This window comes from Mycosarcoma maydis, chromosome 11, assembly GCF_000328475.2.
Source record: "Mycosarcoma maydis chromosome 11, whole genome shotgun sequence".
Lineage (NCBI taxonomy): Eukaryota > Fungi > Basidiomycota > Ustilaginomycetes > Ustilaginales > Mycosarcoma > Mycosarcoma maydis.
Genome location: NC_026488.1, coordinates 149,273 through 173,446, shown reverse-complemented (window position 1 = coordinate 173,446; position 24,174 = coordinate 149,273). Strand labels below are relative to the sequence as shown.

At 54.1% G+C, this 24,174-nt stretch overlaps 9 protein-coding genes and 1 non-coding gene across 10 annotated transcripts in view; 4 read left to right on the top strand and 6 right to left on the bottom strand.

Annotated features, from left to right (window-relative positions):
- Window positions 1-35: 35 nt before the first annotated feature.
- UMAG_11290 (uncharacterized protein) lies at window positions 36-1,835 on the bottom strand (the record flags this gene model as incomplete). The annotated part of the gene is made up of 3 exons (XM_011392246.1): window positions 36-566; window positions 661-791; window positions 998-1,835. 3 exons carry the CDS (start codon window positions 1,833-1,835, stop codon window positions 36-38), a joined length of 1,500 nt encoding a protein of 499 aa, XP_011390548.1.
- Window positions 1,836-2,449: 614 nt separating this feature from the next.
- UMAG_03919 (uncharacterized protein) lies at window positions 2,450-3,096 on the top strand (the record flags this gene model as incomplete). The annotated part of the gene is made up of 3 exons (XM_011392092.1): window positions 2,450-2,741; window positions 2,843-2,920; window positions 3,008-3,096. The coding sequence occupies 3 exons, from the start codon at window positions 2,450-2,452 to the stop codon at window positions 3,094-3,096; spliced, it is 459 nt and encodes a 152-aa protein (XP_011390394.1).
- Window positions 3,097-3,374: 278 nt separating this feature from the next.
- Window positions 3,375-5,519, bottom strand: UMAG_03918 (uncharacterized protein; the record flags this gene model as incomplete). The annotated part of the gene is made up of 1 exon (XM_011392091.1): window positions 3,375-5,519. The coding sequence occupies one exon, from the start codon at window positions 5,517-5,519 to the stop codon at window positions 3,375-3,377; it is 2,145 nt and encodes a 714-aa protein (XP_011390393.1).
- A 1,767-nt stretch (window positions 5,520-7,286) lies between these two features.
- Window positions 7,287-9,209, bottom strand: UMAG_03917 (cell cycle regulatory protein; the record flags this gene model as incomplete). The annotated part of the gene is made up of 1 exon (XM_011392090.1): window positions 7,287-9,209. One exon carries the CDS (start codon window positions 9,207-9,209, stop codon window positions 7,287-7,289), a length of 1,923 nt encoding a protein of 640 aa, XP_011390392.1.
- A 4,870-nt stretch (window positions 9,210-14,079) lies between these two features.
- Window positions 14,080-14,599, top strand: UMAG_03916 (putative histone H3; the record flags this gene model as incomplete). Its single annotated transcript, XM_011392089.1, has 2 exons — window positions 14,080-14,373; window positions 14,483-14,599. 2 exons carry the CDS (start codon window positions 14,080-14,082, stop codon window positions 14,597-14,599), a joined length of 411 nt encoding a protein of 136 aa, XP_011390391.1.
- Window positions 14,600-15,378: 779 nt separating this feature from the next.
- UMAG_11289 (uncharacterized protein) lies at window positions 15,379-16,671 on the top strand (the record flags this gene model as incomplete). The annotated part of the gene is made up of 1 exon (XM_011392245.1): window positions 15,379-16,671. The coding sequence occupies one exon, from the start codon at window positions 15,379-15,381 to the stop codon at window positions 16,669-16,671; it is 1,293 nt and encodes a 430-aa protein (XP_011390547.1).
- A 194-nt stretch (window positions 16,672-16,865) lies between these two features.
- UMAG_03914 (uncharacterized protein) lies at window positions 16,866-18,122 on the bottom strand (the record flags this gene model as incomplete). Its single annotated transcript, XM_011392088.1, has 1 exon — window positions 16,866-18,122. One exon carries the CDS (start codon window positions 18,120-18,122, stop codon window positions 16,866-16,868), a length of 1,257 nt encoding a protein of 418 aa, XP_011390390.1.
- Window positions 18,123-18,672: 550 nt separating this feature from the next.
- On the top strand, window positions 18,673-18,769 carry UMAG_16069. The gene is made up of 2 exons: window positions 18,673-18,709; window positions 18,735-18,769. It is a non-coding gene; the product is annotated as a tRNA-Glu (tRNA).
- Window positions 18,770-19,915: 1,146 nt separating this feature from the next.
- UMAG_11288 (putative ubiquinol-cytochrome c reductase complex protein) lies at window positions 19,916-20,625 on the bottom strand (the record flags this gene model as incomplete). Its single annotated transcript, XM_011392244.1, has 2 exons — window positions 19,916-20,170; window positions 20,575-20,625. The coding sequence occupies 2 exons, from the start codon at window positions 20,623-20,625 to the stop codon at window positions 19,916-19,918; spliced, it is 306 nt and encodes a 101-aa protein (XP_011390546.1).
- A 456-nt stretch (window positions 20,626-21,081) lies between these two features.
- Window positions 21,082-24,174, bottom strand: part of UMAG_15070 (putative Rho family guanine nucleotide exchange factor) — a gene marked incomplete at both ends in the record, with an annotated part of 3,801 nt that continues 708 nt past the window's right edge. The window contains one exon of the mRNA XM_011392298.1: window positions 21,082-24,072. Coding sequence (XP_011390600.1) covers window positions 21,082-24,072 — 2,991 coding nt within the window. The remainder of the gene's footprint in view (window positions 24,073-24,174) is intronic.

Here is a 24,174-nt window from a genome sequence, read left to right as displayed (position 1 = left end):
GCGCTTGAATTCCACGCTGAGCGAGGCGCCGGATTCTAGGCGACCCGGATGGCCTGCAGGTGTGGGATCAAGTGGTCGAACAACGAGACCAGGTTTTGGTAGAGGTCGATCTGGCCGTTGGCGTGAGTTGCAAGCATGTCCTTGAGCTCCTGCTCCTTTGCTAGGTGGAAGATGCGGTGTTCGGCCATCACTTCCGAGTTGAACGCCTGGCTGGTATCGTGTGCGCTTGTCACTGCGTCTTGGAGCTCCTTGATCTTTCCATCCAGACGCTGCATCCTTGCAACGCGCGTGCGTTCTTCATCGACACCGCGAAGATGATCCACCTTGTCCTTCAGGTAGCCCGAGATGCCCGCACCGCGTACACCGCCGTGTCCGTGACCGGCGCCATACGGCGACGAGAGCGACGCCAGTCGATCGCGTTCCGACACAACGCCCGAAAGGTAGTCGGTCAGCTCCTCAAAGTCCACCTGCTTGGTATCGCGTAACTTGAGCACCGATTTGTGCGAACGTGCGTACGAGAGCAGCGCTTGCATCTGCGACAGCATGGCGTCCGTCGACTTTGCAGACTGCATCATAGCCAATACAAAAGCGCCCCAGTCAGCACAACAAACAAAACAGAAGAATGTATCATCTTGTGGTATGCTCCACTTTGCAACTTACAGTCACCCTTTCCAGCCGAGCGAACTCGAGCATGGCCGAAGCAAACTTGTTCAACGGCTCGGTGATGCCGCTTTCCAGATAGCCGAGCCCCTCGATGCTTGTAGCAAAGTCCTCGTAGTCGGTAGAAAGATCTTCAAGGCCGGTTCCGAGTTGGGGAGCATAGACGTCGCCAAACGGCAGAGCTAGGAGCGAGGTCAGCATGCGCACCGCGGCATCATACAGTTATTTCAAGTGTCAGATGCCATATCATGGAACGAGCGGAATGTTGAGAGGTGTAGCAACGCAAACGGCGGGAAGAACAGGCAATCGAGAGAAACGAGATCCGAGTCAAACTTACCAGCTATGCGATTCCGGTTGCGCGAAAGAACCCGTTCTGTACCTGCGAGACCTTCTTCGAGCTTATCGATGCGTTCTCTGATTTCTTCAAACCGTTCGTCCGGTTTGCGTACCTTGGAAAACGCGTTGAGAAAGTGATCGCTCAGGCTATCGAGCAAGCTCGGCGGGCCTGCGTTTTCAACCTGCGAGCCCGAGATGAGCACGGACGAGCCGGAAGCGGCATTGATGCCGCTGTGCGACGAGTTGTGCGCGTGCATGTCGACTTGCCACTCGGTGCTTTCCAAAAAACTACGAAGCAGCTGGCTTCGCTGCAGTGTTGGATGGCGACAGATACGTTCCAGGAAGAGCTGCAGATCCTGCGTACGCCTCTCGATGAACTCGGCGCTGAAACGATCGCCGGTCAGATACTCGAGCCGATGCTTGTCCGGTAGAGGCGCAACGACGCAAGCAGGAAAGTCTCGCTTCAATCCTTCACGAAGAAAAGTAAAATCGTTGAAGCGGCGACGAGCGGCCATATAGGTGCGAGAGAAGTGAGCAAGATTCGTTTCGGCGCGAATGCCGTAGCTGATAAAGGCATCCTTTTGACCTTCGAGTTCCTTGCGTGGTTCGAGCACTTGCACCATCAGATATCCGGCCCAAGAGAGTTGCGTTGGATCGTCAGAGGCATGAACGTCGCGGGCAAGTGGGCTCGCGGAAGATGAGGCGCCCAAGTGCGATGGACCTGCGATGGCATTGTTGTTGGAGAAGGAAGGAGTGGTTGAAAACGTTGGTTGGGAGCCTGACGAATTCTCACGGTTCTCCCATGTGACCGAGGTGAACGTGTCTTCCTCGGTGTTCATATCTGCAAGAAGTGGTTGAGGGCGGGCTACGAGCGACGATGATGTAGTGCTATTCGAATGATGTGGTAGTTGAATTAGCCACTCATCACTCGTCACTTTCTCCACTTTTGTGTGTGTTTTTGTGCTGAGTTGTTGGGTCTTGAGTTGACCATCCGTGGATTCGATCCTGTCTGGGCTCTACATGGACAGCACTCGTAGCTGTTCTGTACTGTACACTCACACATCTTGAATTTACTCACACTCACGACTCGTGACTGATGTTCAGCCGCGTGCACGGTTCACGGTCCCTCCAGGCAAGTAGCACGAAGTTTGGTTTTAAATTGACAGGAATCTAGCCCAGCCCACTCTAACACTGTTTTTCTTTTTTTGCCCATTCGCAGTGGCCCAACTCACAGACTGAGCTGCACAGCCTGTTGTCCCGAAGCTCTGCTACCTGTTATCAAGCCTCTCTCCTTCCTCGATCGCCGCCACCTCGTCCATCTGCCATTGCCTTGCCCTGGGATACCAACACGTATCATCACTGAAAACGTAGCACATTCTTACCGCTCATCCAGGTAGCACTCCATAAACGGACTCTACTCGGAGCTTTCGTCCAACCTTGGTGCTCGCACGCAATGTCTCTTCCATACGCAGCAGACGCAGAGACATCGCTCTCTCCGTCGGAGCTGCAGGTGCTCAAGTCACAGTACGAGACAGAACTGGCTTCAGGTCACGTCACCACACAGACCAAGTTCAACTATGCATGGGGTCTGGTCAAGAGCAAACAAAGGGCCGAGATGAGCATTGGTGTGGGTCTTTTGACAGAAATCTATCGCTCGGACCCACCAAGAAGACGAGAGTGCCTCTACTACCTGTCGCTCGGGCACTACAAGATGGGCAACTACGATGAGGCTAGAAGGTTCAATGGTATGTAGTGCTGGTCGGGATCGTGCACTGGAGGCTATGACGCAAGGTGATGCTGACTGATTCGTTGCCACTGTGCTCTATCCCCCTTTTGCGTCCAACAGCGCTTCTGATCGAACGAGAACCCAACAACCTGCAAGCACAGAGTCTCAATCAACTCATCGAAAAGGGAGTCGCTCGAGGTGAGTGCTTTGACTCACATACAGTTTGTTGCCGCATTTCAGATTCGATATGCTGACTCTTTCCCTTGTTCGCTTTCGGTCGCACAGAGGGCTACATCGGTATGGCATTGATCGGCGGTGCTGCTGCGGTAGCTAGTATCGCCATCGCAGGCCTCATGCGTCGCGGACGTCGCTAAATTACTCCGTTCTCCCCTTTTCGCTTTACATTGCCCGCTTTGCCGTGTTTGCGCAACTCTGTATTCTATCCCTGTCTTTGTCAGCAACCAAACCAGTTAAAACACGTTGTTATGAACGAGTCATGGCTCAACGGCACACCATTCATCTCTCAAGCACATACAGCACGCAAGCCTACGAAGGACGTAAAGCTCTATGATCGGAAACTTTGTCCTTGTAGCTTTGGCGTCAGACCCATGTCAGAAGCTCTGGTGGGGCTCTAGATTGCATGGAAACGCAACTAGGGATCTCGCCATTGCACGGCAGGTACAGGCGAGGCCTTGGTCGTGGATCCGGTCGAGTGTCTTCTGCTCTCGTTAACGTGGACTACAATGGACCTTCTGCTCCTCCTGCTGCTCTTCGAGTTGTTCCTTGAGACTAGTGTGGGGTCTGCCTCGATCATCCGAGATTTGACCTGTGGCGCAGGCGGAGCAGCAGCTGCTGTACTTGGTGCTGACTTTGCAGTTGTCGACGCAACTGCTGACTCTTGCTGCTGCTGATGCATCGCGCTGTAGCCATGGCTGGACAGCACGGCTGGTGCCTCGAGTGAATTGACCTTTGTGATTTCGGAAGCTCTCGTCGTTCTGCCATCCTCTGCGCTTGCTTCATTGACGCCTGCACTGAGCGACTGTTTCGATCCACTGGCGACTTGCGAATCGACCGATTCCAAGTGACGAACCCTTGCCGCGCCACCCAGACTATACGAAGCGTGACCTGCTGTCGCTGTCACGTTCGATTTCGGCCGTGGCTCAAGCTGATCGTTTGTCGACGAACCAAATCCGTGCGTCAATCTTACACCTGAATCAGGTACCCTGTAAAACCCTTTCTCTTGCGCCTCCTCGCCCTGCTTTCTGCATGGCTTCCTCTTGTGACCGTGTGTGCAAGACGGCAGGTAATATGGCGAGTTGCTGAAGGGGAGCTTTTCCGGGCCGATGATGGGTGGCTCTGCGAATGCGTTGACGTAGAACCAGTTGTCGGGATACCTCCTTCCGCCGAGATTGTTGATGATGAGTGCCCAGCCAATGACAATGAGCGTGCCGATGATGACGATGGGAACGAGCCACCAGTCGAGCTCGTGCGTCTTTGGATCGGTGATAGCCAGCAGAGAAATGGCTGCACCCGGCGGATGGGTGAAACCGAAGATCTGCATAGCAAACACAGCTGCGCTGACAGCAGTGGCCGCTGCGGCCCAGTCGACACCATAGATGCCACTGACGCTGTAGGTAGTCGAAGCAAACGCCCTGGTCATGGCCACACCCATGACGGCAGAGATAGTATTGCCGAAGAGAATATTCTTGGGTTGGGCTAGCGGTGTTCGATAGCCATAGAAGGTGACGACGGCTTCGGTGGCAAAAGCGCCGATAATGAGTGGTGCGTCGTGAGCACGATGAAAAGGCGATCTGCTGACCAAGCTGAGCAGAGCGATGACAACCCAAGCGGCGATGATTGAGTGGATCGAGTTGACGATTTTGGCGCCAACTTGATCCTTGTACATGCGGACAAGCTCGATTTTTCCAGTGTGCGGATCGCGGTACCTGGCAATCTCTCCGGTCTCACCCGACACTGGTAGACCCAGGCTGAAGATGCAGCCGCAGATGTAGTGGTAGCGATTGAATCTGGGATGCTTGGATGTCAAGCGTCGCTCGGCCGGTGTGTGTGGGTGTGAAAGCGGTCGATAGCCGATGAAGTTGGTCAAGGGATAGAGAGCATCCAGTATGGAATGCTGTTGGTCATCTTTGTCGGTGTCTCCGTCATGATTGCAGTTGCGGTCGTTGTGTGATGTGTGCTCTTGAGTATCCGATGTTTCGCCATTGATCTTCTTGAAAGCTCTATGGTGTCGGCCATCTTCGTCTGACGGCGAGCTGAGGCCGTTGGGACTTGGACTGGTCTTCTGTGTGCTACCTTCGGTGCTCGGCGAGACGCAATGGGCGTGTACGTTGGCAGCTTGTGCGGGCTGGGAGGGTGAAGTTAGCGTATCTGCTCTGGTCGACTGAACACTCTTCCTCTTGGAAGCTCGTCGAAAAATGTTTGATCCTGACTTGGACGGGCGAGCTTGCCGCTCGGTCGCTGGGAGGACGTCCTTTGAGGCGGTGGTGAACTGCTTGGGCTGAGGCTCTGCATCGTTTTCGGCAGAAGCGCGCGATCCGTCGCTGGAGATGATTTCGATGAAACGGCCGGACGCTGGTTGAGTCTGCTGTTGCTGTGCTATCTCTGGCTGCAAGGATGGTACCAATGCTGCTGCTTGTTGAGCAGAGTCGGATGCTTCCGCATCGATGGGAATGGCGGCTGATGCTGGCGAGACGGGCGTCGGCTCTTCCGGGATGGTGGTCGGTGCGTGGATAGAAGCTACTCCGACGCTACTGCTGGCGTCTTGCTCTTTCGCCATAATTACGGAACGCCGCAGCCGAACCAAGTTGGCGTCGACTTGCTGGCCTGAATCGCTCTTGATCCGTTGAGTATTTTGCTTGTATGCGCCCTCAGCTTTGGCTCCGACCACGACAGAATGGATCCGGGGGTATATAAGGAGGATTGTAGCTCCATGTGGATGGGGAACAAGATGATAGAGGTAGCAAGCATGCAGCAATCGACGTCAGCGACAATCACAGCCCTTGTCTGGGAACAAGGAGCCAGCCACTGTGTACATTTTGGGGGACGCAGTCCTGAGTCTTGCTGCCAATCTCTGCACAAATCGAGGGTGCAATAAAATCGGAGAACCCTTTTCATCAGCCAACTCACGGACTAGCCGAGAGAGTCACAGAGGTTGAGTAGTCGTGATTCATGGTTGCGGCGTCTCTGTCTCACGGCATCGACATGTTTCTTCTCGTCACTTCCGATGGCTGATTGTGATTCGTAATTCATGATTCGTGATTGAACTCAGTCCAAAGTGCAACAAAGTGAGTGTCTTCTGGATCGTTGCATTCGCGACGGAATGCGATTCTGTGATCCATACGGATTTCGTCCTGTGAAGCATGGCTCTCGAAGCGAGTGCATCATGCACGTCACAAGAGACTGAGGATCAAAAAGAGAGGCAAGACAGCCAGCTTATCACGTACAATTGATCCGCAACCTGTGCCGATTCAGCTGACGGCAACCAAATTGTGAAAGGTTTGAGATTGCAAAGCGACCAAACGTGCAACGGATTCGCACTCACGCCTGCGCTAAAGATACACGTTACCTGGTAAATGTAAGCCTGGCCGTCCAAAAGTGCACTCACTGGCGGCTACAGTCAAGAGTCGTGAGTGGTGAGTGTCTGCATTCGTGATTGAAATCTGCGTGTCATTCACGACTCAACGACCGTTACAGTGCTGTACTGCATATGCAGACAAAGTTCCGCAGTGCGGCGCTGGATAGATTGCAGCTCCGAAACCCCATCTAGAGAGCGGCATATAGTCCATACCTTGACCATGAGGCTTTGAGAGTGTGCAAGTGCAAGACCGAATGCAGCCTCTGACGTCTAAGTCGCTTAACGCGATCACCAATCCGCCAGCCAGGACAACAGTATAAAACTAAACCAAGACTCGATTGCAATCGTTTCGTCGTCATAGTGCTTTGCGTTCGTTGTTCTTGCAGAGGTAAAAGGTGGAGACTAACTTAAGTCACACTCGTCACTTGTGACTCGTGACTGCTCGATTTGGCTGAATTTTCGCCGATTTTTTTTAAAGCAAGAAGGGTCTCTGAGCGTCAAGCACGAATCATTGAATCAGGAGAACGTCAGACGGCTTGTGGCGGAATGATGTTGCTTGCAGCAGTCGTGCGTCTGAGCCGCCAAACTGTGCCTGCTGGTCGATCGATTAGGCAGGCACCAACGCTGCACACATTTACGATTCGGTTTATCGCGTCTACTACGCCTTTCAGCCAACGTGTGCAAAAACGAATGGCTTCCATAGCCGTATCACTTGCTCTTTTGGCGCTGTTTGCGCCGCTCGACATCTTTCGCATCATCGATCCCAGATTGTAGCTAGGCTCGACAGGCTACGGCGATATCACCCTTGCCCTCATATTTGTTCTAGGAACCTGTCGTGAGACGCGTCATATCGGATCGCTGCAAGACATGGACGACAGGTATCATTGGTATATATGGTAGAACAGCATAAACAGAGCAGATTATACATGATACAGATGGAAAGAGCCGATTCGAACAATATGCTATTCATCATCGCAGCTTGGCGAATGGGTTAAAGGCGTTGGCTTCCCGCCGCTTGTCGTGCTGCGCCCTGTGCGAAGTGTTGAGATCCCAAAAACGCAACGTCTCGTCACCTGCTCCCGTCACAATCGTGTCACCAGTGGGATTCATCGAAAGGTAGAGTACTCGCATCGTGTGACCCGTCAGCGTCGCAATCTGCTGCATTGACGGATACTTCCACACCTGAATCTGGTTCTGGATGGCTCCGCCCGAGTATCCATGTGTGCTAATCAGCTCGTTAGCCGTCTTGCTCCACATTAGGTTGCACACCTGACTGCCGGTGTCCACCTCGTTGAGCATCTGACCTGTGCTTGCATTCCAGAATCGGATCTTCATATCCACTGTGCCTCCTCCCGATGCGAGGATCCCTTGCTGATGCGGATTCCACGCGATCGCTTTCACCGCCGCCGTATGCTCCGTAAATCGATGCACCGGCGTCTCGTTGAGCGCATCCCATACAATTAGCCGGTTGTCGTTGCCACCGCTCGCCAACTGGTTCGTCTCCGTGTTCCACTTGAGACCGCACACCTCCTGCCGGTGTGCTCGTAGTGTGCGGATGTGCTGATCGGGTGCACGGACGTCGCGATGATAAATGACCCTATCGCGCGATCCTGAAGTCAGGATCACCTCGTTCCAAGCCAGTGAGCCGACACGTTGCGAGTGTCCACGCATGGTGCGCAGCAGCTTTTGCTTTTCCACATCCCAGATTTGCACCAAACCCTTTTGCGTGCCGATCGCAAGATGATTTCCAGAGCCGGCCCAGTTGATTCCGGTCACCACGTCATTGGCATAGTCTTTGAGATCGCACAGCTTGGTCACCGACGAGTTGGCTGCCGACCACAAATAGACACATGTGCCCAGCCCCACTCCGAGAACGTTCTTGCTTGACCAGTCGACGAGATTGAGATAAAAGTCGTTGGCCAGATCCGGTGCATCGAGCACCTTGTAAGGCACCTTGCTCAGGACGCGTGCTGGCTTGCGAGGACTAAGCAAGAGGCTGCGACTTTCGGGCTTGACCGGCGACAGACTGTACGCGCGATGGTTGGGAGAATCGAGAGTCTCGACGGAGTGCGATGCGAGACCACCAAAGAGACCTCCAGGACGAGATCCACTCGCTCCGAGCTCGTCTTCGGCAATGCCAAAATCGACTACTCTACCCATGCCAGATCCACTGCGACCTGGTGTGCGGATGTGAGAGGGACTGTAGCTGAACAGGTTGCGTTTTGTGGGTGTTGCTGGAGACGCGAGGCCAGCGTGGCTCGAGTGACGCGTCGCTGATGAGCCGCCGCTGGTATGAACAGAAGAGGATGAGCTGGATGCAAAGTTGACAAAGCCATTGGCACGCTGAGCTCGACTTGGTGATGTGCTGAGGCCAGCCTCTGTCCCAAAGAGCTCGGATGACAGTAGCGATGAGAAGGCCTGGTTCGCCTCCTCCTTCTGTGCGTCCATGTCAAGAGCAATCTTGCGCTTGTGCCGGTGAGGCGTTGCTGGTTCGTCGCCTATCAACTGATAAGCCGTATGCAAGTCGGTGCCATCTCTTTGTGGGATGAACCTGTCGACGTAGCTGCTGGCGAGATGCTTCTTGGAAGGTGAGGACGATTTGATGCTAGACGACGCCGACATGATTGACCGTGAAGAGTCGGCGCGTGAGGTGGCTGCAAGGTTTGTTAGACTGGAAGATCGATGTGCACTCGACTTTCGCGCAATGTCCCTGGATGATCCTGGTATTGGTATGGGGGGGCTCGTCATGCTGGACGGAGAGCCTGTTAGGAGTCTGTCAGTTGTCATACCGAGCAATGAATCTGTCGTTCTGCTCTCTCGGTTCGAGGATGAGGGGGTCGAGCCGCCAGAGCTTTGGCTGCGCAACCGCCGCCCGAATTCGGTGTTGTACATGCTAAGCCACGACGTATTGCGACAAGAGTCGCCCGGGTGTGCTACCTGGATGCGTTCGTATCTGTTGCTATGCAAATTGGACTGGCTAGTAGGGCGCGACGGGGGCGCGACAGCGATGGAAGGACGAGTCGAATCGAGTTGAGTTGTGACAACTCGGAATTTATCGAGGAAGGCCGCCGCTGACCTTTAGAATTCAAGCATTGGATATAATCGGTCAATGATAGTGTTCGAGTTCAGCACACAGATGATGATGGGTATTCTGTCAGATATTATGTTTGTTAGACGTCATGAGCGTTGGCAGCTTGTTCGACTGGGGCAATAGGTGGAGATATGGTACCCTTGTGTTGTGGTCGCGGTTGGCACCAGCACTGGTGGGTGGAGGTCGCGCGACTCGCGTTAGACGTCCTTCCGAAATGATAATGAGGCGAGCGTGAGAAGAGGGTGCTGTCAGATTGCTATCCGGCCTGTAGGCGGTGTCGTTGATGTCGGCCAAAAAGAGACGATACGATGAAAAGTAGTGGATGACGAAGGAGTAGAATGGTATCCTGCTACTGGTTGTGCCGGTTTGCTAGCGAGGAGAGGGTTGATTGAATTTAGTCATCGGGCCTCGATGCGCGCTCAGCTCTGATCCAGCGACCAACCGCGGAAGAGAGAGAGCGGCGCTTGGGCGGTTGAGCCGCATAAGGGCAGTTTTGCGTACAAGAGGCGAAAGAGCTGTGTGCCGCGGCCCGCTCATTCGTGATTGGTATCAACAGCCGATGCTGCGCGTGTTCACGCTCTGGAGCTGGCTTTGTTTTGGTTTGCAACAAAATAGCCAAAAGTTGCGCCGATTTGCATTTACGATTCACAATCGTGAATATCACAGAATGTGATTCGTGATCGTGACTATTCGTGATTGAAACCCCTTGGCCACGATCGTGGAATAAGGCTTAGGTTGTCAGTGGACTGAATTCAACATCCGATTCCGTTCACTCCGATCAACATCAGCTCCAAAACAGCCCGATGTGACTGCGCTCGCCTCCCCCTTACACTAAGATCGGGTCAGCAGCTCGCCTTGTTTTTCTCTTACCGCGACGTTTCAATGATGCCGCTTACCTCCCTTGCTCGTTCAGTCGTCTCGTATCTAAATCTGTGCAGTGTTGCGATTCAAGGCAGCGCTGTCCTGGTTTCCTCGAGTAAGTATCGGCAGCCAAATTACCGTCGTCTTTCGAAGCCATCAAATTTCAACGGAATTTTCGACCTCTTTCTGCTATAAAAGTGACTTACCAATCTACTTTAGGTATGTTGTCACCGATTACCTACACGCTTTGCAGTTGGGCAAGTACGGCTGGCCTGATACGAGCTAACGAAAGGCGACTGATACACACCCTCTGCGACCGATAAGGCATCAGAACGTCGCAAGGGCACCGGGGTGAGCTCAAGTGCAGACATACGAGTAAACAGTCACGAGTCCAAGGTCGATAGGTAGGATACACTACGTGATCGCCCCGTTCAGTTGCGCAGAAAATTCCGGCCACTTCGTAAATGCTGCTGACTCGAGCCGAAGCTGCGAAAGCTTTGTCTCGGTTCTGTCTCCGCGTCTAGAAAAATGCAGGATAAAGCACGAAGACAGGTCTTCTGCATTTACGATTCGAGGATCTTCCAAAGACGAGACTATGTTAGCAGGCATCAGCAATTCACGTCAGGCGAGATGAGGGGCCCTGGCACTCAAATTGGAAAATTTTGAGCACTGAGCATCGCTTCCTGGGTCAAAGCCTCCCGATTTAACTTGGTTACTCCAGATCGTCAGTCTCATCTCTTCACTTCGCGCTCTGCTGATGCAAACCAGGCTCGAGCGCGTCACACTTATGCGACTTCAGACAGACTGCTGCCAAGCCTAGAGTAACTTGTCGCTGTCACCTTTGACGTACAGAGGGTCAAGCCACTTGCCTTCCACCCGTCGAACCGAACTCTTCATCAGCTTCTCCTTTCACACTCGAGAGGCCAGCATGACTCGGTTGATGACAGCAACTTTCCGAAAGGGTTACACATGGAGACAGACGGTCTCGATTCCAATCACGAATCGTGAATTTCTCGTGACGGTAACGTGCGTGCTGTGTTTTCTACGACAAGGCATGTTAGACTTTCGCATCAGATTTCGCGAAGCTTGCCAGGCCTTTTTTGATCTGTCACGGAGTTTATAGCATCGATAGAGTTGCTACTCCAGCGCCTGGAATTCAACACCCTTTCCGATTCGATTATTTTTCGGTAAATTTCGAAGAGACACTGATCAAGTGCCTTTAGGTAAGTCTTGGCTCGGCAATTCGAGGCCCTCGGCTGTTCAGCTTGTGCAAGTGCAGCCCACGTCAGCGCGCCATGCAAACAATTTGAGTTTGAATGAATGCCGATCCTTTTTTGAGCAGTCGTCAGCAAGAGCGTCGATGCGCCTGATGTGGAGACCATGTCCTGTCTGGATGTTGCCTGTCGCGCAGTTGGCTCACACTGCTCCACTGCCTGGACCCTCTTGTCCGGATTGCCGCCCGCCTTCGATCATGCTTCTATCCATCATTGCAAGACCACCCCATCACATGTTGCTTTCTATCGGAACGGTCTTGCCCGCCGTCTGTTAAGCTTGGAATGTACCGTGGCAAGCGGCCACTGAGAGCAGCGTTCTTCTGCGGGATGTTAAACAGGTCTCTCGAGTCGCGTTGCGGGTCAGCATGTACTGTTATCAATACACTCTGTGGCTGCGGTCAGGCTGGTTGTGCACGCCGCGCCATATTGACCAGTCTCTTGCTAAAGGTTGCCTTTCGTGCGAGTTGGATTTGGATCTAGCAAGAGCGCGCAGATGCGAAATGGAGGCGAGAAACCGCTAAAAATCATGTGCCTCTCTACCTGATTCGAAGCAGAGAGCGCCGTCTGTAGAGCACTCGCTACAGCTTTCAAGAAGCATCATGCCACCGAGCGCGACATCGAAGCACGTCACAGATAACGGCAATGTCTGTTCATGATCTCACCTGGAAGCGCACAGACAGGTTGCAAGCGTCGTTTGCGAATAGATTGAGGCCTTGCTGGCCTACAGTTGAGCTAGTTTGGAGTCACCTCGCGGTTCCGCTTCATGTCGATTTTCCCTGTTCGCTACCCTCTCTCTCCCTTCCACAAATTTTCGGCGTCACAATGCCTCAGACCTGGAGCGAATCCTGGCATAAGCCTTAACGAGCTTGCAACGGCCAGACGTGCCGAAGCATCGCAGAGGTGATTGAGAAAGAGCTACTGTCGAAGAGTGGATAAGCTTTTGAGCTTCAGGTAGCCAATCTAAAATTCACCTTTGCATTACCAGGTCGACTTGAAGTGGGCCGGCCGACAAGCGTAAGATCGAAAGAGGGTCCTGCAGGGCTTGTCTGCTGCGTTGACTCGGCCTGGTTCGTTTCAGCGCCAACGCATAATCATTTCCGCCGTTCAGCTCAGTTAGCTCGCTCTCCGCCGTCTCCTCGTCTTGGCCAATTTCCACGTTCGATCAGACGCTCCAAACACGCTAGACCTCGTCTATCTTGACCCACCGCAAAGTTGAATCTGGTACAAGCCGCTTCGATTTTGCATCCGAAATAGATCATCTATTGCCTCGTGCTTGCTCATCCACGCAGCTGACCGACCGATCAACCCAGCGAGCGCTCTGAGTCGCATCGCGTCGCATCACATCACATCATCCAGCCATCCCAGCAATATTCACAACACACAACATCGATCCGACCGTAACGCATCCTCCCTCCCCTATTCGACGCCCCTCGTTTCCGTCATGTCGATTCAACTTTCGAATCTCCAATAAACCATGCTTTTCGCACCTCATCCCCCTCTTTCCCCCCCGGCTGTCGTTCTGCCCCAGCCACGTCGCCACCCTTTTGTTGTCTCTCCGTTTTACACTCTGCTGCGCAATTCCACGCCCTACGTTTCCGTTCCAACACCCTGGTCAGCGCCCGTTTCACCCTTTGCTCGCGAAATCACGTATAAAGAGACCCCCTTCCCCCTCACAACACCGTTTCTCCCTCTTTCTCTTCCACAACCATCCACTCAAGCAAATTTGAACGTACGTACCACCATCGTCTCAATCTTTCGACCATCGCTTGTATGCCGTGCTCAGCGCCATAAAAGACGAGCTCTTTCATTCGACTCCCGAACAGGCTGCTGACCCGTTATCTGTCTCTGTCTCTGTCTCTGTCTCTGTCTCTTGCTATCTGCTTCCTTGACTGTTTGGATCGGCTCTGTTGGCCGACATGCTGTTGTTGACGTTGATGTGCGTGCTTTGATGCCTTGTTTTGATCCTGGCTCTGGCTCCAACCTGATACACCGCGCGACCCGCCTCGCCCATCCATCCCCGACACGCGCGTTCGAATTTCTCGTTCCATTTTCGTTGAATTTCCCGTACTGCTCTGGTGGGCCTTCATCTCCACACCTCACCCTATCTCGCCCTACCTCACTTTGCTCTGCTTTCGTGCCCTTGCCCCATCAACCCTTTATCATCGTCGCCACCGCCACTGTCGCGTCTTTTTCTCCATATCGTCGTCATCACCATCCACTTTCTTGGTGTCACTAATATTTCATTTTAAACTTCGGATCCGAAATTCCGCTTTCTGCGCCGCAATCTCATGAATCCCCGCTCCCAAACTGCTGGATTCAACACTGTTGGATTCAACCGTTTCATTGTCGTTGTCCACTCGGCACTTTTCGCCTCTCCTCGTCATCGTCCGCTCTCTTGGCCATCATCAACACTTGGTCATCGTCATTCGTCATCTGACCACTCGACCCTTCACTTACTTTCCCATATCGCCATCGCCATCTCTATCGCTTGTCATGGCCGACTCGATCATCCATCCACCACAACGTCTACAGCAAGATGGCTCGTACTAAGCAGACAGCCCGAAAGTCCACTGGTGGTAAAGCACCCCGTAAGCAGCTTGCCACCAAAGCCGCCCGTAAATCGGCCCCCGCTGCCGGTGGTGTCAAGAAGCCACACCGTTACAAGCCTGGTACCGTCGCTCTTCGTGAGATTCGTCGCTACCAGAAGTCGACTGAGCTGCTCATCCGAAAACTCCCCTTCCAGCGTCTCGTTCGTGAGATTGCTCAAGACTTTAAGACTGATCTCCGATTCCAGTCGTCCGCCATTGGCGCTCTTCAGGAGGCTGCCGAGGTAAGTTGCTTTTTCACGAGTTGCACTTGTCCCTTTCCAGAAATGGTTAACTCACGAGCCGCTGACACGTGTATGACTCATTTTCTTTTCCATGCGTTCCCTGTTGCAGGCTTACCTGGTCTCCCTGTTCGAGGACACCAACTTGGCCGCCATTCATGCCAAGCGTGTGACCATCCAGCCCAAGGATATCGCGCTTGCCCGCCGTCTGCGTGGCGAGCGTTCCTAATCGGCTCCACTCCACATTTGCCTCTAACGGCCGGGTAGATCTTCTGCTGCCGTTGTCGCTTCCCCTGTGAAGATGTACCATTAGTTGTCCAGTCATGTCTTTTTTTTCTCGTTGTTTGTTTGCTCATTGTCTCGTAATCTCGTCTCTCTTTCGCATCGCTCATCGGCTTGGTCCCTCTCACATCCAGGTTGCTATTTGTCGCAGTCTCTGACTCGATCGCGTCTGGTGAGGGCGGTCTTTGACGCTTGAGTGCCTTGTATACCTCTATATTCGACTCGTTTCGGCAGTCAAGTCGTCTTTGCTTTTCCTTTATCCGAATGCGCATTCATGTTGAGTATTTGCTTGTGTTTGTCTGGTTGTGAGCAGTGTGGTGCTGCTGGGTTGGGTTGAGGACGTGGAGGGCGACAAGTCTTCGCGCTGCCGTTCACAGCGGTGGATTTATTCTTTTCCGTTGTCTTTTTCTTTTTCCTTTTTTATTCGTTGGAGGTGAGCCAGCATTGCGTCACACTCACGACTCACGACTGTCCAATTCACGATTCACGATTGACACGCACGCACAAAAAGGCACACGACAAGTAGTGAATGTGGCATCCCATGTCACGAAAAGGAAAGAAAACCAGAAAACCAGATAATCGGCGCAGCAAACAGCAATTCATGATTACAACTGCAACGATGAACGTTTCGTGTTTGTTGTTCGCATCGTTTCTGTTGCTCCTGTCTCGTCTTAGCTTAAGGCAGCTTCTCAAAAAGGTACCGTCTCAGTGGAGTAGCGTAGCACAATGGGTGTATTCAATGCGCTGGTCAGCGGATCGTTCCTACCGTGGAAGCGAAGTAACCGCGAAACCGACTACGAAACGGTACTGTCTCGTCTCGAAGGGGAGATCAACACGGTTCAATCTCGACTGACTCAAATCCGGCTGCGCGAACGAAGGGCTTCAGTGACACTTACCCTACAGGCATTCGTTCTGTGGGCGATGTACACATCGGTGTGCTGGTTCTTGGGGCTTTTCTCGCTGCCAAGAACACATGGTTGGGACGCAGAGGTAGGATGGAAGAACGCCAGAATGCTCAGCGTCTGGTTGCCAGTGTTAGGCAGCCCCGTGCTGATCCTCTCGACGAGAAGAATCGTCAGGTGGTGGTATAGGAGGATCGGTGCCGCCGAGGACAAGCACTTGATCGACCTGAAAAGGCAAAAGCGCGAAAAGATCGACGAAATCAAACGCGCTACCAAGTACGACCATCTGCGGACACTGCTCGAAAGGTACGATGAGGCAGGTGCCAAACCGACTATCGTCAACGCTCGCGCTTCCGCTTCCGCTTCCGCTGCCTCGACACCGATAAAGGGAACGAATAGATCCATGTCAAGCTCACCGTCTTCCAAGGAGGACTCTTCCGCAAACGCAACTCCTCAACGCGCGCCAACAACACCTGAAGCACAAGCACTCCAAGCTCAGCGTATGGCGTTCATGAGACAGCAAGCAAATGCAGTGCAACCACCTCGACGCTCGCCACCTGCAGCTATGGTGCCGATGCAGAAGACATGGTTGGACAAATTGGCCGATGCTATCCTCGGCGCCGATCCTACTGTGACCGGGCCCGAGCAGAAGTACGCTCTGATCTGCGCGCGCTGTCACGCACACAACGGTTTGGCGCTCAAACAAGAGTTCAGCGAGGTGCAGTACATCTGCCCTCACTGCGCCCACTTTAACTCTCGTCGTCCCAGCTCAGCACCCGTCGGATCGCCGTTCAACAGCAACAATCCTGGTGGCGCGCGCGGTACGCCAAGAGCATCACATCAAGCTGTGCATGCATTGGTGGATACAACGCCGTCCAAGCCGAGCAGCACCGAAAGGGGAAGCAGACTCAAGCTGCGTGCAGATGACAGCGACGATGACGACGACGACGACGACGACGAGGATCGGCCGCCCATCGCGACACTACAAGAGAGCCGCGAGCCCATCTCGATCAACAGCGAAGCGCCAGATGCTAAGGAGCAGAGCACCATGCCGTTGCGTTCACGAAAGTCACATACGAACACGAGCGAGAACAGCATGGACATGGACGATGACTGATTGCGCGCAGTGCAATCGAAACCACATCCACAGTCTCTCACCAATCCATACGTGCCTTGGTCCATTTCGTCCAACGTGCAAGTCAACATCATACCATTCCACACAACCCAGTTCACACGAATAGTCAGACCGCTCCGCTCGGAGCGCCTGTGGTGAGGTGAAAAGTGCCCTGTTTACAGCCGCTCGTGCGCTAGTCACTGATACACACTGTCGAGGATTGCTTTGACGCCGTTCCAATACTCGCCCCCCTTGTGATGGTCTCCTGTTATCTTTGTTGCCACCACGTCGGTCTCTTCGGGACGCAGTCCGCATTCCTTGAGTGTGGTATGCAGTCCAAGATCGTCGACGAGCCTCTGCACTGCGTCGCCAACCAGCGTCGCGTTTTGGCGCAACGTCTTGAGCTCTTGCTCGCATACGTCTTTGGCATCGGTAGCCACGCTGTTGCCGAGCGGAGCGGGAGTCGGGTTGTATGGCGCAGGAATGAACGCAAGCGTATCTGCCAGGTTCTCAAGGTGCGAGACTGGTGTATGCTTCCAGTTGGCGACAAAGCGGACCGTGGCGCCGAGAGTGATGCAGCTCGTGATGCCGTGTGGGATGGCGTAAGTGGCGCCGAGCTTGTGACCGAGGCCATGCGATAGTCCGAGCGCACCCGTCCTCGCCTCGGGCCACAGAGAGTTGAAAGAGGATAATTGAAGTTTTTGCCTGACGTCGACGTTTTGAGGATCCGCCTTGCACAGTGGCAAGTAGGTGAACAGATGACGGATTGCCGATTGGACGCTGGGACGCAACAAAGGATGCGTGTCGGGTCGATACAGGTACTCGATCGCATGATCCAGCGCACGGATGCCCGTGGACAACCACAGACGTTCTGGCGTATCCAGTGTCAGCTCAGCATCATAGATAACAGCACGAGGGACGAGGTTCTTGGACGAGACGCCGATCTTGTGTCCTTGGTCCGACTTGAACCCGGCGTTCTGCGTGGTCTCTGCTACCGAAAGCGTCGTAGGCACCGCAATCGTTGGGATGAACAGATCCGCACTAGTCGTCCCACTTCTGGCGCTCTCTTGCCCATATTCTTGTTCATGTCGGTAGAACGAGACCGCTTTCGCAGCGTCGATGGGCGAGCCGCCACCCACAGCGATAATCACGTCCGCATTCGATCGCTTGATACGTTGCACTGCCTCCCGTATACCTGCTACTGGCGCATGCTCTCCAATGTCAAAATACGTCTCGCCACTGTAGTAGCCTTTGCACGAGAGAATATGCTCAACACGCTCGATCAGCTTGGTCTTGGTGGCCAGACTCTTGCCTGTCAGTATAAACGCTTTCTTGTTCTTGAGATTCAGCGCCTCGATCGCAGCAGCAAGCGAGGTAGCGAGCGAGCCAGGCCCAAAGTAGACCGCTTGCAGGAGCGTGTTGTGGTAAACACCAGCGACCGGAGATGTGGCCATGACTGCAGTCGATGCTTGGTGCCAGAGTAGAAATCGCTGGATACGTCGCGTCTCTTGTCCAGCCTGAACCGTATTTGGGTGTCGCTTGTCGTCCGTGATGGCGATTCGTGGTTGAGCGCATGTATAGCGCCGAGCCAAGTGGCACGCTTGTCGGCCGGTTATACATTCGCAGATTCATCATGCGCGCTCGTGCCAGAATCGTGAATCACAAATAGTTATTGCGGGCTTTGGCGCGGCCACTCAAAATGGGTCCATGCGCTGCCCCCCGTTACTCCCTACACTTCGTTTCTCAAACCAACAAGACACATATACGCTATGGGCGTTTTTGAATCGCTTGACTTTTGGGAGCCATCTGCGCGCGAACCAATCTGAGCACTATGGCACTGGATCTGGATCTGGATCTTTCCATCAGCTTGGGGCGTCTATTTCGTACCTGTCTGACAGCGGATCGTACAACGTTTGGTATGATGTTCTCCAAATGGATCATGCACTCAAACTAAGTGTAACTGTTATAAACATAATATGCTCTCTCAATGATACTTGCAAAAACTCCCTGTTCGTCTAACGGTTAGGATAGGGCACTTTCAGTCAGACTGATTCTACAATCAGGATCTGCTCAGGTCGGGGTTCGATTCCCCGGCAGGGAACTATTTTTTCGTGTTTATGAAGGTCTTATCAACGCAAAGTATATTTTTTCGAACGGTGGAGAAGTATATAACTGTGCGTTGGTATTCAGATTCGTGATTGAATTTATTCACGGTTGGTTGGGTTCATGAATGATCACAACTCAATCGTGAATCGTGAATGAAGAAAGTTGCCGTGCTGTACGCTGGTGTGTTCTCGTTTTGAGCTGCTCTGATCCGGGTCCGAATCGGCGATAGCCAACGCTGACTTAACGCCAATGGAGCTACAGAGTGTCTCGCTCTTGACGCTTGAACCGATCAAGTGGTATTTGGGCATGTATGATTAGCCAGCGACGCATCGAGGGCGCTAGTAATGGGAGCGATGGGCAAGAGATGACGCGCATTGGTTGGAAAGCGTATGCGATGGCAAATGACGGGCTGACATGTTGCGGCAAGTTGTAAGTATTGGGCAACAACTTGAACGTGGCAGCGAAGACCGAGGCAGCGTTGGTGGGAGCTCTGGTGGCGGGAAGCGAGGCCAAGTTACGTTGAGCTTTCGCGGTCGCAATCACGAATCAGGCGTAGCGAATCTAGATGCGACCGAGTATGGTTCACAAAGAGCGACGTGCTGCAACGTGCGGTCTAGGTGCATTCGTGATTCACATTCGTGCAGTGTACGCATCACATTGCACTCAGAGCACGCGACACAAGATGCACCACAAGCTTGCACACTCGATGTACGCCTCCGAGACACAGCCAAGGTCGAGCTGATCTATCAATCGAACGGTCCAACGCGGTTGCGACCGAACGTATTCGTGATAGGAGCAGAAAGGACGGCGCCTCGGTAGATACGCATGTGTGCCTCTCTGCTGCTCAGAATCAGTTGGCAAGATGGTTCGAGGACACTCAGTTCGGACAGCGTTACGGCATGCATAACAATATCTGAACGTGCGCATCTAGCTCGATACTTATCGGCAACTTGCACGGCCAACTATGCCGGCGTATTTGTCGACAGTACATGGCACGACCTGTACGTCAGCGCCAAGGATCGTGAATGGCAGACGTTCCGAGCGAAGCTCGCAATCCGTTGCAGCACACAAGCGACACAACCAACCGTTTCGAGGAATGCAAACTATACTTGAGGCGAGCTAGTAGTGAAATGTGTACAGTTTACTCGTCGTGACCGTGCTCGAGGTGACCAGCTTTCGAGTTGTAGTAAGCGTTCTTGCCCTTAGCCCACGCGATGAGGCCATAACCGAAGCCGAAGGGGAGCACAAAGTAGGGCGCCTGCTGCATGATGCGCTTGAAGCCATAGAAGATGTACGAGTGCAGCGCACCCTTCATCGCATTCTGCTGGAACGGCGATACCGAATACTGGACGATGCCTCGTTGGGTTGGCCCGCCCATGTCGCCCCACCAGCCCATCTGTGAGTGTGAAACGTGGTGAGTGATACACAATGCATGGGGTTCACGCATCAAGTCGTGCGAAATACGTGGTGTGCGAGAGTGCGAGCGTTTGCCAAGTGATCCGAGTCGTCGTGGTTCGATCGTCCCAACGTTGTGCAATTCAAGCCGTACGATTCGTCGGTCGAGTTTCAAACGTTTGTCAGTTGATGCGCGGTTCGTACCAAGTCGAGAGAACAGACATCAACACATCGTCAACCAAGCAGGGGGAGAAGACAAGTGAAAGAAAACCGTTGCGTCAATAATGGTTGGTCTACACCTCGCCAACTAGTCGATTCATCAACACCATCCATCCCAACACGATATCCATCCTTGACATCTTAAACTGTACCCCCAACGCATCCGTCCGCGTTACAGACACTTACGTATTTCTTGCCCGTAGGCATGCCCGAGAATGAAGCCTGAGAAGCACGCATTCTTGCTGATTTCGCGCAGAGTGGTTACAGTGTTGGATGCAGAACAACAACAATCATCGCTAGCAATACCTCGAATCATCAACGTAGTTTTGCGATTCACGATTCTGCCTTCTTCGCCCTCACCCAACAGCCAACATAGCCAACGGAGCCGAACTTCCACAAACTCGTGCGAATTTCCACCACCTCCGACTCAATCCGATTTCTCGCCATTTGTCATCAAACTACACGTACGAAAGCTCCGACCATCCACGCACACTACAATCTTACATTCATGCAAAAAATGCCGCGTGCCAGACACACACACACACACACACACAACCAGCAAGCGAAAAGGCAAAAGACAATCGTGAATGCATGCGTGATGTACAAGAGAAATCAAAGCTGTCACCCCACAAACAACAAAGCGTTAGCACTGGTCCTGTAGACCCACCTATCCGAGCGAAATGTAACCCGACATCAACCCTTGGCCGAACTCGACGGCGAGATAGTGCCGCTGCTCGAGTCCTTGTCGGTGTGCAGCCGCACACAGAACACGGTCGTGTCGCCAATAAACACGATTTGATTGCGGCTGGCAGCGACCGACTCCCACACAGGATTGCGTTGCACCGGTGGCGGTCTTGGTGCCGATGCTTGCTGGAAGGCATACGGCATAGGCGGACGTGCGCCGGGCGGGAAGGCGCCTCCAGCTGCTGCGGCGGCCGGATGAACCATAGGCGCTCCAGGAAAGGGCGGTGCTCCTGGTCGCATCGGCGGCGCTACCGGTCGGACGCCGGCGCCGTAGCCGGCCACACCAGGCGCTCCAGGCACCATGGTGCCGTTGGCAGCGTGCGGAGGCACAAAGCCCGGTCGTGCAGCGGCGAACGGTGCTATGGGTGGACCCATTCCGTTCTGCAGAGGCGGCATGGGTCGTGCGTATGGCCCGGCCATGGCTGCGTTGAAGGGATTGACTCGCATCACCGCCGCCGCTTGTGCGTTCTGCTGCTGCACGCTCGGTGTGGGCGGTGGCACATCGGCAAACAGGCACCGCAGATTGACACCGGTAATAACCTGGTGGAGCGCTCCCGTCTCGACGTGTCGCACCTCGACAAAGCTCGGCTCGAAGGCCAGCACGTACGGATGATGGTAAGCAAACGACGTCGGATTGCCCTCCCAGTGAATGATCCAGTTGCCCTTGGCGCGCCACCCATTTTTGTTGACGTAAAAGGCAAACTCGTCGTAACACAGCAGGAATACGCCCGAGATGCGGTAGATGGCGATCGGCTTGACGTTCTCCTTGCGGTGGACAAAGTCGAGCGAGGCGTCGGCCGGATCGAGCAAGCCCTGCGTGTCGAGCGTCTCGAGGTCGACGATCTCGAAGCCTTTGGTGCAGCCGACGCAAAGCTTGGTCTTGAGAAAGTGGATCGAGCTCGACTCGGTGGGAATGTAAAACTCCTTGAAGACGCGCAGCGTGTCCTGTCCGCCCTGCAGCAGTTTCTTAAAGGTGGGCTGCTTCTTGCCGCGCACGTTCTGCTCGATTGGCTCGAGCGTCTTGATGGTCGAAGACAAAGAGCTCGACTTGACGACGCAAACCAGCGTTCGACCCAAGCAGATGCCGGCACGGAAGAACGACGTGTGCGACGAGATGCGGCGGCCACGCTTGAGCGAGCCCATTGGGTCCGATGGGTCCAAGGCGTCAAGGGTGAAGGTGTGTACCGACTTTTCGGCAAGTACGATGAGGATCTGGTACTCCTCGAGCACATCGACCTGTGTGACACCAGGCAAGGGGAGCACCTTGGTGGGCGGGCGCGCCTTTTCACGTAGGTCGGAGAGGTAGACGCCATCGTCGGTGCCGTAGATGATCCTGCGGCCAAAGTCGAAGGGCACCGAGCAGTTGACTCGGTTGGGACCCAGGAAAAAGTTTTCCGAGAGTGTGATCGTGTCAAAGATGTTGCTGCGCTGTCGCAGAATGTCTTGTCTCGACTCGATGTTCTCGAACCACTTTTTGCGGCTGACAAAGGTGCTGGCCCAGAGCGTCATCGAGTAGCCTTTCTTGCCGAGGTAGGTAAAGGTGAGAGCGTAGCCGGTCTTGGCGTCCTGTTTGGGCGCTGTGCCTGGGGTGGCGCTGTAGCGTGTGCCGGTCGAAGTGCGCGACATGATGGATTTGGGGCGCGTCGAGGAGCCCTTGCCTGTGGGGACCTCGTCGTAGACGGTGACGATAAGCAGCTCAAGAGGGATGGGCTTGCGATAGACCTTGTAGAGGTCGTGTTTGTTGACCGTCTTGGGCTTGACCATGAGCAGGGCGTGGTCGAACAAGAAGACCTGTAGCTCGGCGCTTTCGCTCTGCGTACCGCCTCGCTTCTTGAGCGGACCCTTGAAGACGAGCTCTCTCTGTTCGTCTCGAAGGCGCAGATCGACCGCCTCGCCCTGCTTGAAGACGAGTTGCTGGTCGAGTTGGGCGAGCGTGAAGCGGTTCTCGCTCTTTCCGGTCTCGACGTTGACCTTTGTGAGGAACTCTCGGACGATCTTGATGACCTTGGGGATGGTCTGCTTGTCCGGGTGATCCTCCGGGGTATACTTGACAACCTGTTCGAGCAGCAAGGGGTATCGTGCGAGTCGAGTGGTGGGCTTGGTGAGGTAGCCGTTCAGCTCGAGCTTGCGTGACTGTGGCAGACGTTCGGTCTCGTCGACAAACTTGGCAAAGGCGGCGTTGGATGACTTTTCCTTTTCGAATTCGTACTTGCCGTAGAGTTGGTGGGCGCCGTAATTGACAAAGGGCTGGAAGTGCGGCACCATCTCGAGCAGAATGTCACCGATGCGGTCGACGATGTCGGCCTGCTTTTGGCGCTTGGTGAGCAGCTCGGCGAGCTTGGCATTGACGGCGTGGATCTCGAGCAGGTTCCAGAAGACCTGGGTGACAAAGTCGTCGCGATGGTCTTCGGGGATGACGTCCGAGGTGCGCAACGGCTTGACCCACTGGTCGCGGAGGTATTCCATGTCGGCGACAAAGTCGCGTTCGGTGTAAATGACCTCGTTGATGGCTTCTTGGCGTTTTCTTTCGGTGTCATTGATGCTGTCAAAGACTTCTTTCGAGACGGATTCGGCCCACAGCGCGCCTCGCTCCTTGGTGTCGTTGAGCGACTCTCTGCTGACGCTACGTTGGAGTACAGGTTGTGGCTTCATGTTGAGTCGCGCCTGCTGCTCGAGGCGTCGCGGACAGGCAATGCTGTAGCACAGACGGTCGCGCGAGCAGGTGGGTGAGTAGCAGTCGGTCAGAAGCGTAAAGACACCGGTGGGCAGCGCATCGTCGTCGTCGTCATCGTCGTCGAGCGCGGATCCGGGGTGGATGCCGTTGTAGATCGAGGTGGCGGGAGTGGTGGCGGCGGGCGAGCGCGAGGTTGATGCAGGCAGTTTGTTCGAGGTCATGGAGGAGATCGAGGTGGTGGCACCAAAGCTGGAGGCCGAGTTGCCGCGGGTGGGAGGGGTGGGAGCCGAGATTCTGCGGTCGTCGTCATAGCCGTCTTAGGCGCCAAAGCCAGAGGTGGGCACGCGCACCTGAACTGGTAGATCTCG